This window comes from Sturnira hondurensis, unplaced genomic scaffold (genome assembly GCF_014824575.4).
Source record: "Sturnira hondurensis isolate 20B ecotype Veracruz unplaced genomic scaffold, ASM1482457v3 Scaffold0007797, whole genome shotgun sequence".
Taxonomy (NCBI): domain Eukaryota; kingdom Metazoa; phylum Chordata; class Mammalia; order Chiroptera; family Phyllostomidae; genus Sturnira; species Sturnira hondurensis.
Genome location: NW_028080428.1, coordinates 2,606,478 through 2,619,951, shown reverse-complemented (window position 1 = coordinate 2,619,951; position 13,474 = coordinate 2,606,478). Strand labels below are relative to the sequence as shown.

At 61.4% G+C, this 13,474-nt stretch overlaps 2 protein-coding genes across 8 annotated transcripts in view; both read left to right on the top strand.

Annotated features, from left to right (window-relative positions):
- Window positions 1-6,371, top strand: part of BRMS1 (BRMS1 transcriptional repressor and anoikis regulator) — a 6,921-nt gene extending 550 nt beyond the window's left edge. The window contains exons 1-10 of one of the 6 annotated variants that reach the window (XM_037053288.1): window positions 2,006-2,026; window positions 2,169-2,314; window positions 2,379-2,496; window positions 2,677-2,804; window positions 2,979-3,058; window positions 3,136-3,232; window positions 3,755-3,847; window positions 4,981-5,019; window positions 5,463-5,502; window positions 5,873-6,371. In XM_037053288.1, the coding sequence (XP_036909183.1) occupies window positions 2,176-2,314; window positions 2,379-2,496; window positions 2,677-2,804; window positions 2,979-3,058; window positions 3,136-3,232; window positions 3,755-3,847; window positions 4,981-5,019; window positions 5,463-5,467 (699 nt within the window). In that variant the 5' untranslated portion in view covers window positions 2,006-2,026; window positions 2,169-2,175 and the 3' untranslated portion in view covers window positions 5,468-5,502; window positions 5,873-6,371. Of the gene's footprint in view, window positions 1-2,005; window positions 2,027-2,168; window positions 2,315-2,378; window positions 2,497-2,676; window positions 2,805-2,978; window positions 3,059-3,135; window positions 3,233-3,754; window positions 3,848-4,954; window positions 5,020-5,174; window positions 5,253-5,462; window positions 5,503-5,872 lie in introns of those variants that run through there. The other 5 variants (XM_037053289.1, XM_037053286.1, XM_037053284.1 and 2 more) reach the window with 5 other exon arrangements.
- Window positions 1-13,474, top strand: part of RIN1 (Ras and Rab interactor 1) — a 22,561-nt gene extending 9,087 nt beyond the window's left edge. The window contains exons 2-11 of one of the 2 annotated variants that reach the window (XM_037053279.1): window positions 7,379-7,459; window positions 7,599-7,779; window positions 7,861-7,975; window positions 8,067-8,139; window positions 8,227-8,318; window positions 8,476-9,216; window positions 9,495-9,800; window positions 10,094-10,225; window positions 10,368-10,519; window positions 11,395-13,474. In XM_037053279.1, coding sequence (XP_036909174.1) covers window positions 7,379-7,459; window positions 7,599-7,779; window positions 7,861-7,975; window positions 8,067-8,139; window positions 8,227-8,318; window positions 8,476-9,216; window positions 9,495-9,800; window positions 10,094-10,225; window positions 10,368-10,519; window positions 11,395-11,883 — 2,362 coding nt within the window. In that variant the 3' untranslated portion in view covers window positions 11,884-13,474. Of the gene's footprint in view, window positions 1-6,652; window positions 7,460-7,598; window positions 7,780-7,860; window positions 7,976-8,066; window positions 8,140-8,226; window positions 8,319-8,475; window positions 9,217-9,494; window positions 9,801-10,093; window positions 10,226-10,367; window positions 10,520-11,394 lie in introns of those variants that run through there. The other variant, XM_037053280.1, reaches the window with a different exon arrangement.

Genomic DNA, 13,474 nt, shown 5'->3' with positions numbered 1-13,474 from the left:
GGGGAGGTTGGCATTTAATGAGCTCATTCGGTAGAATAGGAGGCCTCGCCCTTTCTGGTCCCGATTACTTTGCATCTTACCAAGTAAATATATTTAACAGTGCAGAGGAATTGCAAAATTTGGGGACTGTTGGAACCGAGGCTTGAGAATAGGAACGATGAGACTGGTTTGGAGAACCGAAGGTTTCAGGTCAGGTTCAGACTGTTTGTGAAATCGTGGAGGAACGCGGCTAAACTCTCCTCAAGTCCCGTTGTTTTACACACTTCGGATTGCTGTCAAGGAAGATTAACAGAACACTTCAGGTCTGCTACCACTGCAGGGGCTTGGGGCCATCAAGAAGTAAAAGCCAAACCCTGTCTCACAAACCTTTGTTTTGTTTAATTTGTGTTTGCGAACCCTCCGGTCTTCAAGTTGGTACTGTGCTAGGTGAATAAGGCGCATGTGCAGCCCTGCCCTGGGGAGGCGCAGCGTCTGGTTGGGGAGATAGACATGAGATGGGCAAGAAGAGAGGAAATGTCAGCAAATAAGGCTTCCTGGAGGTGATGGGGTCTGTTCCCATCTAAAGGACTACAAAACAGAGAAGCTGGCGGAGTATCACGGTGAGATAGAACCCTCAGCAGGCAGAGAGATTATCTGTTGAGAGGCCTGTTTCGTCTTCCTCTCAGGTGACTTCTTGGAGCATTTGGCACCGTCACCACCCCTTCCTTCTGCAGTTCTGTCCATGACTGAGGTTTTCCTTCACCTCTTGGTAATTTCCTTCTCCTTTGCAGGAGCCTCACCCTCTGCCCCTTTGGTGACCCTGGCAGTTCCATCATGGGCATCTTACTCCACACACCTGGCCTTGCTGGTTGCACCCTCTCCTACTGCCTGGTCAATCCCTGTCTGCCATTGACCAGATCTCTGCAGCCCAGATTTCTCTCTGAGGCTTAGACCTGTGTGCCCCCACCCCTTCTCTCATTTTGGGGTCTTTGCACACGCCGCTCTACTTGGAATGTCCCCTTCTTGGACTGGCTGAGCCCATCTGTCTGACCCTCATGTTGCAGGAACCCAATTAGATGCCTCAGGCTTCCGCTCTTAACTCTTCTCCCACCACACTGATGGGCTGCTTCTTTGCCCTTTGCTCCCAGGAACTTGTAAACAACTTGAGGTCAGAGACTGTCTGCCTGTCACAGCTGTGCCCCGTGCCTACTGCAGTGCTGGATGGCACCTAGCCTGTATGGGAGTTCCCATAAATATTGAGTGAATAACAGAAGGAATGCTTCACAGTGTTCAGTGTTGCCGAGAAGGTGACCATGATAAGCACTGAAGAATGCTGACATCAGGCACAAGGAGGCCGTCAGCTAATGCTACCCGATGGGGTTCAGCCGAGAGCAGTGATGTGACCGGGAGGTGAAGGAGTAGGAGGGGCCGGTGTGCACTGGCCTTGAAAGGTACAGCTGTGAGGTGGGGAATGGGGAGCAGCTGAGTGCATAGGGCAAGGTGTTGCGTTCCTGCCTTTCCTAAACGGTGGGAAATACCTGAGAATGTCTCGAGTGCCGTGGAGAGGAACCATCAGGAGGGAGCATTGAGAATGCAGAAGAGGGAGGGGAGCCCTGCTGGTGTGAAGTCCCAGAGGAAGCAGAAGGACATGGGACTGGACCCAGAGCACAGTGAGAAGACAGGAGGTTGTAGACTGTTTTCAGCAAGGGCGGGGGGCGGGGCATTACAGGCAGAAGGAAAATAGGGGGGGTGCAGGGGAAGGAAGGAAGTGCCTGGTGTTTTTGGAGAATTGGCCATGAGATGATGGGGCGAAGGAGCTGGATGGGCAGCCTGGTCAGCACAGGGCCTTGAAAGCCCTCATCAGGAGTTTGGGCCCAGGTCCCATAGGCAGGGAGGAGCCCACCCTGGGCTTTTCCCATTTTATGGGAGATTGATCCTCTTGGCCAGGAGTCCCAGGATCGGGATCACCAACAGTATCCTAGGCTGTGAGAGTTTCCATGGCTTCTGGGAGATGCGCAGACAGGACCACTTGCATTTTCTCCACCCAGTGTGTGCTCAGAATGTGGCGAGTCCAGTCACCTCCCGAGCTGCCCCCAGCTGCAGTCAGGCTTCACTGGACTCCCCACGTGGCCACTCTCCCACTTGCAGCTGTGGGCGGTGGCGAGTGATGGCTCCGCGCCTTCTTCTAGAGCCCAGATGCCAGTCCAGCCTCCAAGCAAAGACCCGGAAGAGATGGAAGCAGAGGGCGATTCGGCCGCCGAGATGAATGGGGAGGAGGAAGAGAGTGAGGAGGAACAAAGTGGCAGCCAGACTGAGTCGGAAGAGGAGAGCTCAGGTGGGACGCACACGCACACACACACACGCACGCACACACACACGAGTGCCCTCTCCCTCCTCAGCTGGCCCTGACTGTCCTCTCGTCCCAGAAATGGATGACGAGGACTATGAGCGGCGCCGCAGTGAGTGCGTCAATGAGATGCTGGACCTGGAGAAGCAGTTCTCGGAGCTAAAGGAGAAGTGAGCTGGGGCACCTGGGGCACCTGAGGCTGGGTCTTCAGGCACTGTGGGGTGAGGAGGCCATGGGCCTTGGGCTGGGTAGAGGTGGCTGAGGCTGAGTGAGTGAGTGCTGAATGCAGGGCCTGCCATGGACCTGGTGCTCTGTATGTGCTTGACGGAGGAGCACATTCTACTTACCAGGTTGTTCAGGGAACGGCTGAGTCAGCTGCGGGTGCGGCTGGAGGAAGTAGGAGCTGAGAGAGCGCCAGAGTACACAGAGCCCCTGGGGGGGCTGCAGCGGAGCCTCAAGATTCGCATTCAGGTGGCAGGTCTGTGGGCTGTCCTGTGCACTGGGGTGGCCCGCCAATCCCTCTCCCCGTTCCCTGCCAACCCAGCGTCCCTTCCACACTCATCCCTGCCCTGCCCATGCTTCCGGCCCTGCTTTGGGGACACTGGGGTCCCTGGCCAAGCTGGCCCTCTCATCCCACTCCCTCCCTCTGCAGGGATCTACAAGGGCTTCTGTCTGGATGTGATCAGGAACAAGTATGAATGTGAGCTGCAGGGAGCCAAGCAGCACCTGGAGGTGACCGATGGGCGCCTGGGGAGGAGGACCCAAGTGGCCCACCTGGCCCTCCTGGCTGAGCGACCCGCCCCTTACAGAGTGAGAAGCTGCTGCTCTATGACGCCCTGCAGGGGGAGCTGCAGGAGCGGATCCAGAGGCTGGAGGAGGACCGCCAGAGCCTGGACATCAGCTCAGGTGAGCTCAGGCGGCCCAAGCACCCTCCCCAGGCCTGACTGTCGGTGCCCACCCCTGCCTGGACCTTAGCTTCCCCTCCTGCCCGGGGGTAGTGGGACGGTGGCTGTGGGGGCTGAATGAAACCAGGCAGGGGAAGGGCCTGGCACACTGGGGAGGTTCTGGAAGAGTGGGTCCCCCTGCTCTCTTTCCAGATTGTGTGGGGTGACATTCTCACACTCCCACACATCCTGTAGCCACAATCCACTCCGTGTCCTTAGTGCCTGCAACCACACGGGGCTCTGGGGAGGCGGGAATTGTCATCGGTCCACTAAACAGATGAAGAAACTGAGGCCCACACAGTGCAGGCACCTCTTTCCCAGGCTGCACATCTGAGCAGTTGGGACCTGAACTCAGTTTCTATCCCCCAAGCCCAGGGTTCTCTCTGCTGTCCTGGGAAGTGGTTGATGGGGAAGGGCCGGCAACAAGGGTGGGGTTGTCCCAGGAGGGCTAGCACCTCGATCCTGACTCTGGGTCTGGGGACAGAGTGGTGGGATGACAAACTACACGCCAGAGGCAGCTCGAAGACTTGGGACTCCCTGCCACCCAGCAAGAGGAAGAAGGCACCCCTCGTTTCTGGTATCCTTCCACTGATGGGGCCTGAGCTGAGCCGATGGCTGCCCCAGACTCGGGGGCGGGGGGAGAGACATGGAACAGAGTCAGACTGGACACATTCATGGTTGGTTGGCCTCATGTGGCTATGTCCAGGCAAGTCCAGCTGTCGGGAGTTTTTTGCAGGGTCGTGCGTCTCTCCTGGGTTCTGTAGACCGTGGAGAGTAGAAATGTCTGCCCAGTGACACTGCCCCCCACCCCGTGATTTCCTGAAGTTCCTTCTGAGGCCCTCTGGCTCCCCCTCAATGACCGGGGCGTGTGCCCACCCTTTCCAGCCCTGTTGCTCGCTTTCGCCCTCTGCAAGGAGTGCCGCTTCCGTCAGCGTCTGCCGCAGTCTCCTCGTCTTCCCCCAGCGGCTATGGCTTCTCTCCTCTGCACCCCTGTGGCCTAAACGGGGATGCCCGCATCCCATGTGGGGAGCAGCTGCCTCTGCCCCACCGTCCAGGGCCTGCTGTGCCTTTTTCCCTCTGGCACAGAGCTGCACGGAATCCCACCCCCCTCCGCTCCCCTCCCCTACATTAGCCCGAAGTAACCATTCTCAGGGCACTGGCCGCCTGGATAGGACTCAGGTGCTGGGAGGGAGGACTCTTACTGGCTAGAGCAGCGAATGGGAGGCGAGCATGTGGGGACCTCAGGTGCAGCGCACAGGAGGGCAGAGTGGGTGGTCCCCACTGGGGCATGTGTGACCAAAGGACAGTTTTCAGAATGGAAGAGACTGGGGTCTGTGTGTACATGGGGAAAGGGGCCAGAGGAGGGGACAGTTAGGGGGACAAGGAATAGAAGAAGCAAGGTCCCTTAGTGGGTTGGATGGGCCTTGGTCTACTGACCTTGAAACTGGAGAGGGGGTGAGCGGAAGCCAAGGTAGGGGAGGTCGGGGCGAGGTTGGGTGCCCACTGCACCTTCTGGGGCCTCCACAGCCCGAAAGCCCTGCGGAGAGCCTGGGGGCAGGAGGAGCCTGAACTCTAACCCCTGTCCTCAACGCGCCTCTCCGGAGGGTTCGAGCTCCCCCCCAGTCCAGGCGGCCACTGCCCTTCCCCTCCCCTGGGCTCTCTGCTTCCTTGACCCCTGTCGCAGGCCCCTACATTGTGTACATGCTGCAGGAGATCGACATCCTGGAGGACTGGGCGGCTATCAAAAAGGTGGGTCCACGCTGCCTGCTCACGCCCTGTCTCAGGGTCCCCACCCCAGACCCTGCCCTGGTCTCCACAGGCTCTCCGCCCCAGGGCTTCCTGGGGGCCTGGCCCCCCGGGTTCCCTGGCATTGCTGCCCGCTCACATGCCTCCTTTTGTCCAAGGCTGCCCTGCAGGAGGGAACTTCTAGTCTGTGCTGGCCTTTCTTGTTCCTGGACAGGTTTTGATGGGGTAAGAGAGAGGGAAGGTGTGAAGCCACTGGGCTGGCCAGGCCTCTGGCAGGAGGTCACATGAGAGCTCTGTCTAGAAAGTGTCCTGTGCTCTCCCCCACCTTCACCCCCACCCCAAGGCCACACAGGCCCAGCAGCGTGCACCCCAGAGAGGCTGATGTGGAGGGGACTTGCCAGGCCGGAGGCAGGCCGTCAGTGGGGCTTTTCTTCTCTCCCACCCAGGCTAGGGCAGCTGTGTCCCCCCAGAAGAGGAAACCAGACGGTAAGAACCACTCGCCCCACCACCCCTGCCCCCAGCCCAGCCTCCGGAGGGGAGCCCAGAGAGAAGCGATGGCCCTGCCAGATCAGGGGCCTGAGGGTTTGAGCGCACTGGGGGACTCTGGGGGCAGGAGCCAGGGTAGGGGTGGGGAGGGTCTAAGCTGAAGGGGCGAGGGGACAGGGTTCCCCACCAGGATGGGTCGGGGTCGAAGAGGGCTGGAATACCCAGCCCCAGCAACTGTGGCGCCTGGTGGGGCCAGGTACCGACAGGCCAGACTGAGGCCACCCCTCTCAGTTCCCCTGGTGAAGTGGCTGTGTCCTTGCTTCGGCTTCCTCTCACCTGCAGTGATTGTCCCCTTCCTGCACGCCCCTAGGACCGTGACCCTGCTGTGTGCAGCCGGCACCAGACCTGAGGTTGGCATTGTGCTGTGGCAGAAGGCAGACCGTGCAGAAAGGCCCTTCAGCACTGCTGCTGGGCCTCCCCTCCGGCCACCACCGGTCTGGACCCCTCTGCCCTGCTCGGGGCTTGTACAGCCGGGCCCAGAGCTCTGCTAGCCTGACAGGACTGTCTCCTGCAGCCCCAACCAGCCCCTGCTGTTCCCCGCAAAGGTCAGCCCCGTTGGTCACCTCCCTGACAAAGAAGACGTGTCTCATCTTAAGCCAAATCACATCCTCTGCTGACCTTGGACCTGGCTCCCAGTCACCGAGCCAGCAAGTTGGGCCCACTTCATGGGCACTCTGAGCCAGAGAGTATGTGTGGGGCTGCCCTGGCTCTTGCCGTGGTGAGAAGGCAGGCTCCCCAGGTCCTGCCAAGGCTGTCCTTGGGGCCTGCCTCCCACATCATGGGGGCTGGAATTAAAACATTTCCTGGGACTCTGGCGTGACCCCTGTGTGTCTGATTTACCTTGCAAAGCAGGCAGGGCTCCCATGGCAAGTGCCTGAGACAGGCAGACACTTCTGGGGTCCCTGGTATCTCACCACCCAGCAGGAGCCCACCCACTCTGACTTGGGGTGTAGACTGGGGAGAGGGGCCCTCCATGGCCCCTCCCCTGCTGCCCACCCAGGGCAAGGGGCTGGGCCCTGGACTGCCTGGTGCTGGGGACAAGTCTGAAGCAACATGTGGCACAGGCAGAGCACATGCCCTCCGACGGGGAAGGGGGCGGGGTGCCCCATGCCTGGAGACTGGGTCACGCCTGCACCTGCCCCATCACTGGCAGAGTGGCAAGGCGCTGTCAGGGCCCGTGTGCGTGGGAGGCAGCCAGCAGCAGTGCAATGTGCTGACACCCCACAGCCAGACTCCCCCTGTTTAGTGCCGAGCATTAGAACCACCCCCAGAACCTCAGTTAAGCAAAGGGGTTAGTTTCCATGGAGACAGGGCATCCTTTCTCCATGGCAACCTGAAATCCCAAAACCCATCAGGCTCAGGGAAGAGTCATCTGTGATCAGTAGGGGGCACTCTCTCACAAGGCTGACCCCAAGCCTGGGACAGAAGAGCAATCCACCACAGACTTATAGGTGCCCCAAAGGCGAGGCTTGGGCCTGTGGGGAGGAGGCAAGCCATGCTTAACCCCTTCCCTCCCTCCTGCGGTTTGAGGCGGCTGTTGCGGGAAGCCCTGCGTGGAGGCGGTAGCCCCGCAGCTGGGGCCCTCGGAGTGGTACTTGCGTGGACAGGATCCTGCCCCCCAGGGCTGGGCCCAGAACAGAGAGGAAGTGGGCACTGCCCAGGCTGGGTGGACACACAAGAGTTAACTGGCGGGGTGTGACAGGGCGCACCGCCCTCAGGAAGTGTTACTCACCGCCGGGAAAGTGCTCTCGCCTCGGGGGCTGGCTTGTCTTCCTGAGTCCCAGGAGTACCCGAAGGAGCACCCTGCCATGGAGAGCCCTGGGGATCCCGGAGCAGGCCTTCTCGGAGCCCCCGGCCCTTCGAACTCCTCCTCGGCTGAGCACCTGGAGAGAGAAAAGTTAGTGAAGTTGGAGGGGCAGCCCTGTGGGGCCGGGAGGGACTGCACAGCAGGACCTATCCAAGGGGCAGAAGTGGGGAAGGGATCAGGCCAGGGTCCTGGCCCGCAGCGCTGGCTCAGGTCTGGTGCCTGCCTCCAGGCCAGCCCAGGACCCGCTGTATGACGTTCCCGATGCCCGTGGAGGGCAGACGGGTGGGCCCCAGCGGCCCGGGCGCACTGTGAGCCTGCGGGAGCGCCTGCTACTCACGCGGCCGGTGTGGCTGCAGCTTCGGGCCAACGCAGCGGCCGCGCTGCACGTGCTGAGGACCGAGCCCCCGGGGGTGAGTCTCGTCCCCTACTTCCAGGGGTGGGAGGGAGGAGGGCTGGACATGGAGGTCCGGAGCCTCCTCATCCATTCTCAGATGTTCCTGGTGCGGAAATCTAACACTCACCAGTGCCAAGTCCTGTGCGTGCGGCTGCCAGAGGCCAGCGGCCCTTCCTTCGTCTCCAGCCACTACATCCAGGAGAGCCCTGGGGGTGAGAGGGACTGGCCTGGAGGGAAGGGGCTGGAAGCAGAGGCTAGGTGCAGGGGACTCCCCAGAGAACAGCCTTGCTTCCCATCTCTCAGGCATCTCCTTGGAGGGATCTGAGCTCGTCTTCCCAGACCTAGTCCAGCTCATCTGTGCCTACTGCCACACCCGGTGAGCCTGGTGTCCATGGGACACCCTGTCCCCCGAAGCTTCAAGCATTCCACATGCCTGACTTTCTGCCCCCCTCTCTGGCCTCAGGGACATCCTTCTCCTCCAGCTCCAGCTCCCCAGGGCCATCCGCCAGGCAGCCACCCACAAGGAGCTGGAAGCCATCTCCCATCTGGGCATCGGTAAGGGCTCCCCTGCCGCCTGCCGCCTCCTGCGTGGACAGACCGAGGCCGAGGGGGAAAGGGAAGGTACTTGGGCACAGGACCTGAGTCTGTGCCTGGCCCTCCGTCGGGCACACTCCCTGGCCCTCATGAGGCCCCAATTGGTTTCTCTTCTCAGAGTTCTGGAGCTCCTCCCTCAACACCAAGGCTCCACCAGGCCCACCCGAAGGCCCACTGCTGCCCCGGCTGAAGCCACGGTCCCCGCAAGAGCTGGACCAGGGCACTGGAGCCGCCCTGTGCTTCTTCAACCCCCTGTTCCCAGGAGACCTGGGGCCTACCAAGCGGGAGAAATTCAAGAGGAGTTTCAAAGTACGCGTATCCACAGAGGCCTCTAGCCCCCTGTCTCCACCCGCTGTGCCGCCTCCCCCTGTCCCGGTGCTGCCGGGGGCAGCCCCCAACCAGGCGGAAAGGTTGCCCCCTCGCCAGCTGCTACGAAGAGAGAGCTCAGTGGGGTACCGGGTGCCAGGGGGTGCCGGCCCGAGCCTCCCTCCGCTGCCCTCCCTCCAGGAGGTGGACTGTGGCTCCCCCAGCAGCTCCGAGGAGGAGGAGGGGACGCAGGGGCCTCGAGGGAGCCCGGCAACCTCACCCCGCCTGAGCCGCAGGCGGCCTTTGCTTCGGTCCATGAGCGCTGCCTTCTGCTCCCTGCTGGCACCCGAGCGGCAGGTGGGCCGGGCAGCCTCAGCATTGATGCAGGACCGCCACACAGCTGTGGGCCAGCTGGTACAGGACCTACTGACCCAGGTGCGGGCCGGCCCCGAGCCCCAGGAGCTGCAGGGCATCCGCGAGGCACTGAGCAGGGCTCGGGCCATGCTGAGCGCTGAGCTGGGCCCAGAGAAGCTGCTGCCGCCCAACAGACTGGGTGAGACTCCAGCCCTGGCCTTCGCTGGTCCAGCCCCATCTCTCCATAATCTTAACTCTCACCCACACCCCGCCCCCTCCATGGCACCAGCCTGCCTCTCCTCTCACCACCCTTCAGGTGAACTTCACCCTCCCCCAGTTCTCTCCCCCCGCTCTCCTGTCTCACAAGATTCCTCCTCCTCTTCATCCCGTCCCTCCTGGACTATGCCCCTTCTCCTTGGGACCCCAACCCCCACCCCACCCTGGTTCCCCGACCCCCTGTCTGCCTCTGCTCTGCAGAGCGTGTCCTGGAGAAGTCACTGCATCGCGCGGTGCTCAAGCCCCTCCGGCCTACCTTGGTGGCCCGACTGCAGCGCCGACTTTCTGCCGATGGCTCCCTGGGCCGCCTGGCTGACGGCCTCCGCCTGGCCCGGGCCCAGGGCCCTGGAGCCTTCGGGTCCCACCTGAGCCTGCCCTCCCCAGTGGAGATGGAGCAGGTGCGCCAGAAGCTGCTGCAGCTGCTCCGCACCTACTCACCCAGTGCCCAGGTCAAGAGGCTCCTGCAGGCCTGCAAGCTGCTCTACACGGCCCTGAGGACCCACTGGGGTGCGTCTCCTCCCACCACCTCCCACTGGCCACTCGCTCTCAGAAGCGCCTCCCAGGCAGATTCCAGGACAGGCCCAGTAGCAGAAAAAATGGGTGCAACCCTCCCATCTCACGGTGGTCTAACTGAGGCCCAGACTGTAGTGCATCCTCTCCCCAGCCTCTGCTCGGGGTTGCCATAGAGACCATATTGCTCAAGGCCGGCAAGTGGAGGGAGAGTCACCAGCTGGGACAAGGATCGGACTCTGGCCCTGGGGCCCAGAGGAGCCTGATGCCTCCTTCTTCACCACACACAGGAGAGGGCGCGGGGGCCGATGAATTCCTTCCACTGCTGAGCCTGGTCCTGGCCCACTGTGACCTTCCTGAGCTGCTGCTGGAGGCTGAGTACATGTCAGAGCTGCTGGAGCCCACCCTGCTCACCGGAGAGGGTGAGGGACCCCTCACATCACCACCCCTGTCTGGGTGGGGTTGGAGCGCCTTAGCATTTGCATGGCCCGAGTGAGCAGGAAGAGGCGGAGAGAACATGTCACCGAATCCCACGCTGAGTTGCGTTATTCCCCTGTGTCCCAGGCGGCTACTACCTGACCAGCCTCTCTGCCAGCCTGGCCCTCCTGAGCGGCCTGGGCCAGGCCCGGCCCCTCCTGCTGAGCCCCTCGCAGGAGCTGCAGCGCTCCCTCAGCCTGTGGGAGCAGCGCCGCCTGCCCGCCACCCACAGCTTCCAGGTAATGGGGCCTCCACTCCATCCACCCCACACTGTGAGACCCACGTAGGCTTGCCCTGCGTGCGTCACCCTACCATAGGAACAGCACTGTGCTGAGTAGACATCAAAACCAGCCTTTCTAGAGGGAGTACAGCGCATGTGCCAGCACTGGGCTCCGCCCTCCAAAGGCTCAGCCATGAATCTGCACAGAAACAGGGCCATCCTGTCCCCATTTCACAGATGAGGAAACCGAGACGTGGCATGGGGAGAGAGAGGGACACAGGTGGCAGGCTCAAGCCCCAAATCCTGGCTTCCAGCCCCCAACTGGGGCCCTGCCCTGCCCTAGACTCAGGCCTTCAGCCCAGGCTCCCCTCCCCCTCCCAGCTGGGCTTGGCCTGGTGTTTCCAGACCGGACACCATTCCTGCCCTTCACCCTCCTCTCCACCCTTCCCGGCCTGGGTTCACATCCTGGCTCTCCTACCTTTTGATTTGGGGAGCTTGGGCTAGTTAGGTACCTAACTTGTGCCTCAATGTTCTCATCTATAAAATGGGACAGTAGCACCTGCCTCCTGGGACTAGTGTGAGGATTAAATGAGTTCCTGCCGTGCAAGCACTCAGGCACAAGTTAGTTACATCTAAGCGTGAATGCTGGGTTGTGGGAACCTGCCGGGGCCACCTTCCCAGCCTGCAGCGTGGCACACCGACCAACCACGTCTCCCCCTACCTCGGAGCCCCCTCGGAGCTCACCTTGTCCAAAAAGCTTTTTCCAGTTGGTTCCACCACTGGATTTACACCGCCCACCCTGCCTCTGCAGAGCCTCACCTGGGGTCTCAAGCTTTGCAGCCAGATACATGCCAGGTAAGGCTGAGTTCTTGTTTCCCTCCTCCTCCTGCACAGCACCTCCTCCGAGTAGCCTATCAGGACCCCAGCAGTGGCTGCACCTCCAAGACCATCGCCGTGCCCCCAGGGGCCTCCATTGCCACCCTGAACCAGCTCTGTGCCACCAAGTTCCGAGTGGCCCAGCCGGACACTTTCGGCCTCTTCCTGTACAAGGAGCAGGGCTATCACCACCTGACCCCTGGAGCCCTGGCCCACCGGCTTCCCACCACTGGCTATCTCGTCTACCGCCGCAGGGCAGAGAAGCCTGAGACACAGGGGGCCTCACTGGAGGGGGCAACAGAGGAGGGCAGTGGGGAGCCGGGGGCAGGGGGAAGGGAGGAAGAGAAAGGGGGCAGAGGAGATGGGGACATCGAGGTCAAAGCCAGTGCCAGGGACAGCACGGGAGAGTCTGAGACGACCATCGAGCAGGATGAGAGCCAGGCCAGGGGAGGCCCTGCTTCGCCAGGCTGGCCAGAGGTTGAAGGAAACCGGGCAGCAGAGGAGTAACTGGGAGTGGACAGAATGGTCATTTGGGGCAGAAAACTCTAAGCCTGCTGGGAAGGCCTTTCTGAGCCATCAGCCCCACTGAGGAAGGCCACAGCCCCTTAGCCCTCTCACTTGGGTGGCACTTGTGTCTGCCATCAGCTTTGTCTGATGTTTGTCTCTGTGACCCCACATGCTGGTAGAGTGCCTGAACTGGCCACATCTGGGCATCTGAGTAACGCTGGGCGGATGTGGGGCACCCTGGACCAAGGGCCCAAGGCCCTTTGCCTCCTACCCTCCCACCCCAACTGGAGGCCGGCCAGCCAACCTGCAGTGGTGAGTGTGCCCAACCTCCAGCAGCTGGGGAGGGGCCGCTGCCCAGGTAGCCTCTCCAAGCTGGGGGCTGCACAGCCCTGAGGGCTCCACCTACTTCTGGGCATCAGGAAGACTCGAGGCGGCGGCAAGGGCTCGGGGCTCCAGCCCCACTCAAGGCCCCTTGGAGGATCAGTGCCGCCAGCCACAGTGTGCTTACCTGTAAAGTGAGGGTGCCCTGCCATCCTGTTTTCTCCCAGAAAACTTCCAGGGGTCCAAATGGATGGTTCTGCCGCAAAGCAGACCTCAGACTACGGGAAAGGGGAGGGAAGGAGCTGAGGTGTGGACATCGCCTCCCCGCCCCTCCAGGGGTTGCTGTCTGCACTTCCCAAGGGGTGATGTCCTCCAGTTGCCCTGGAGCTGGACAAGCATCCAAGCTCCAGTCTTTCCCCAAGATGGAAAGGCCTGCTAGGCCCTCCGGCATCGCAGGGGATGGAACCGGGAGACGGGCTTCCAAAACAGAGGGCGTGGGTGTGCTTGAACCTCACAAGAGCTTTACAGGGGGTCGTGCAGGAGAATGACTGCTTAAGATGTCACACAGCAGGCCTCTAGGGGCTCCTCCACTCAAACCAGGGCCTTAGGTTCCAACTATACCCTCTAGCCCTCTATTCCAAGCCACTAATAAGGGAACCCTCAAGGCGCAGCCGAGCAAGCAGCAGCTGTGAGCAAACAAAATGCTGGCAGCCACCACAAGGGGAGTGTGTAGTCCAGGAAGCTGCAAGTGGGTGACTCGGAGGGGCAGGGTGGCTCCAGGGCAGCACAGGCGGTCACGGGCTGCACCCCTGCACCCAGCTACCAGGCAACTGGGCACAAAGCCAGCCCCACAGGGACCACTCTGGGAAAGGAACTGTGCCCTGCTGGTCCCCGAGGCGCTGCTTCAGGTGCTGCGCACCAGAGGACATCAGCACATAAGTCTGACATGATGACTAGAAGGTGGAAATCCTGGGCATTGGGATTTCAGACAAACCAGAGGCAGCCCGGGTGCAGGGCTCCCAAATTTCTCATTAGGCCACCAGCAGTGCTTCCCTTCCCCCAACATGCGTGTTCACACAACTCTGCTTCCCCTGTGAGCTTTTGTGTGCCCTTCCTCCCTATCCCACGCCCATCCCTAGTGCCTTGCACAGTGCCTGACACTCCACAAGCACTCAAACACTATTCACTGATTGGAGTTTGATAATGAGTGAAAGGCGGCCCTGGGTGGTTCAATTCCTGGTCAGGGCACATGCCTGTGCGACAGGCCCGG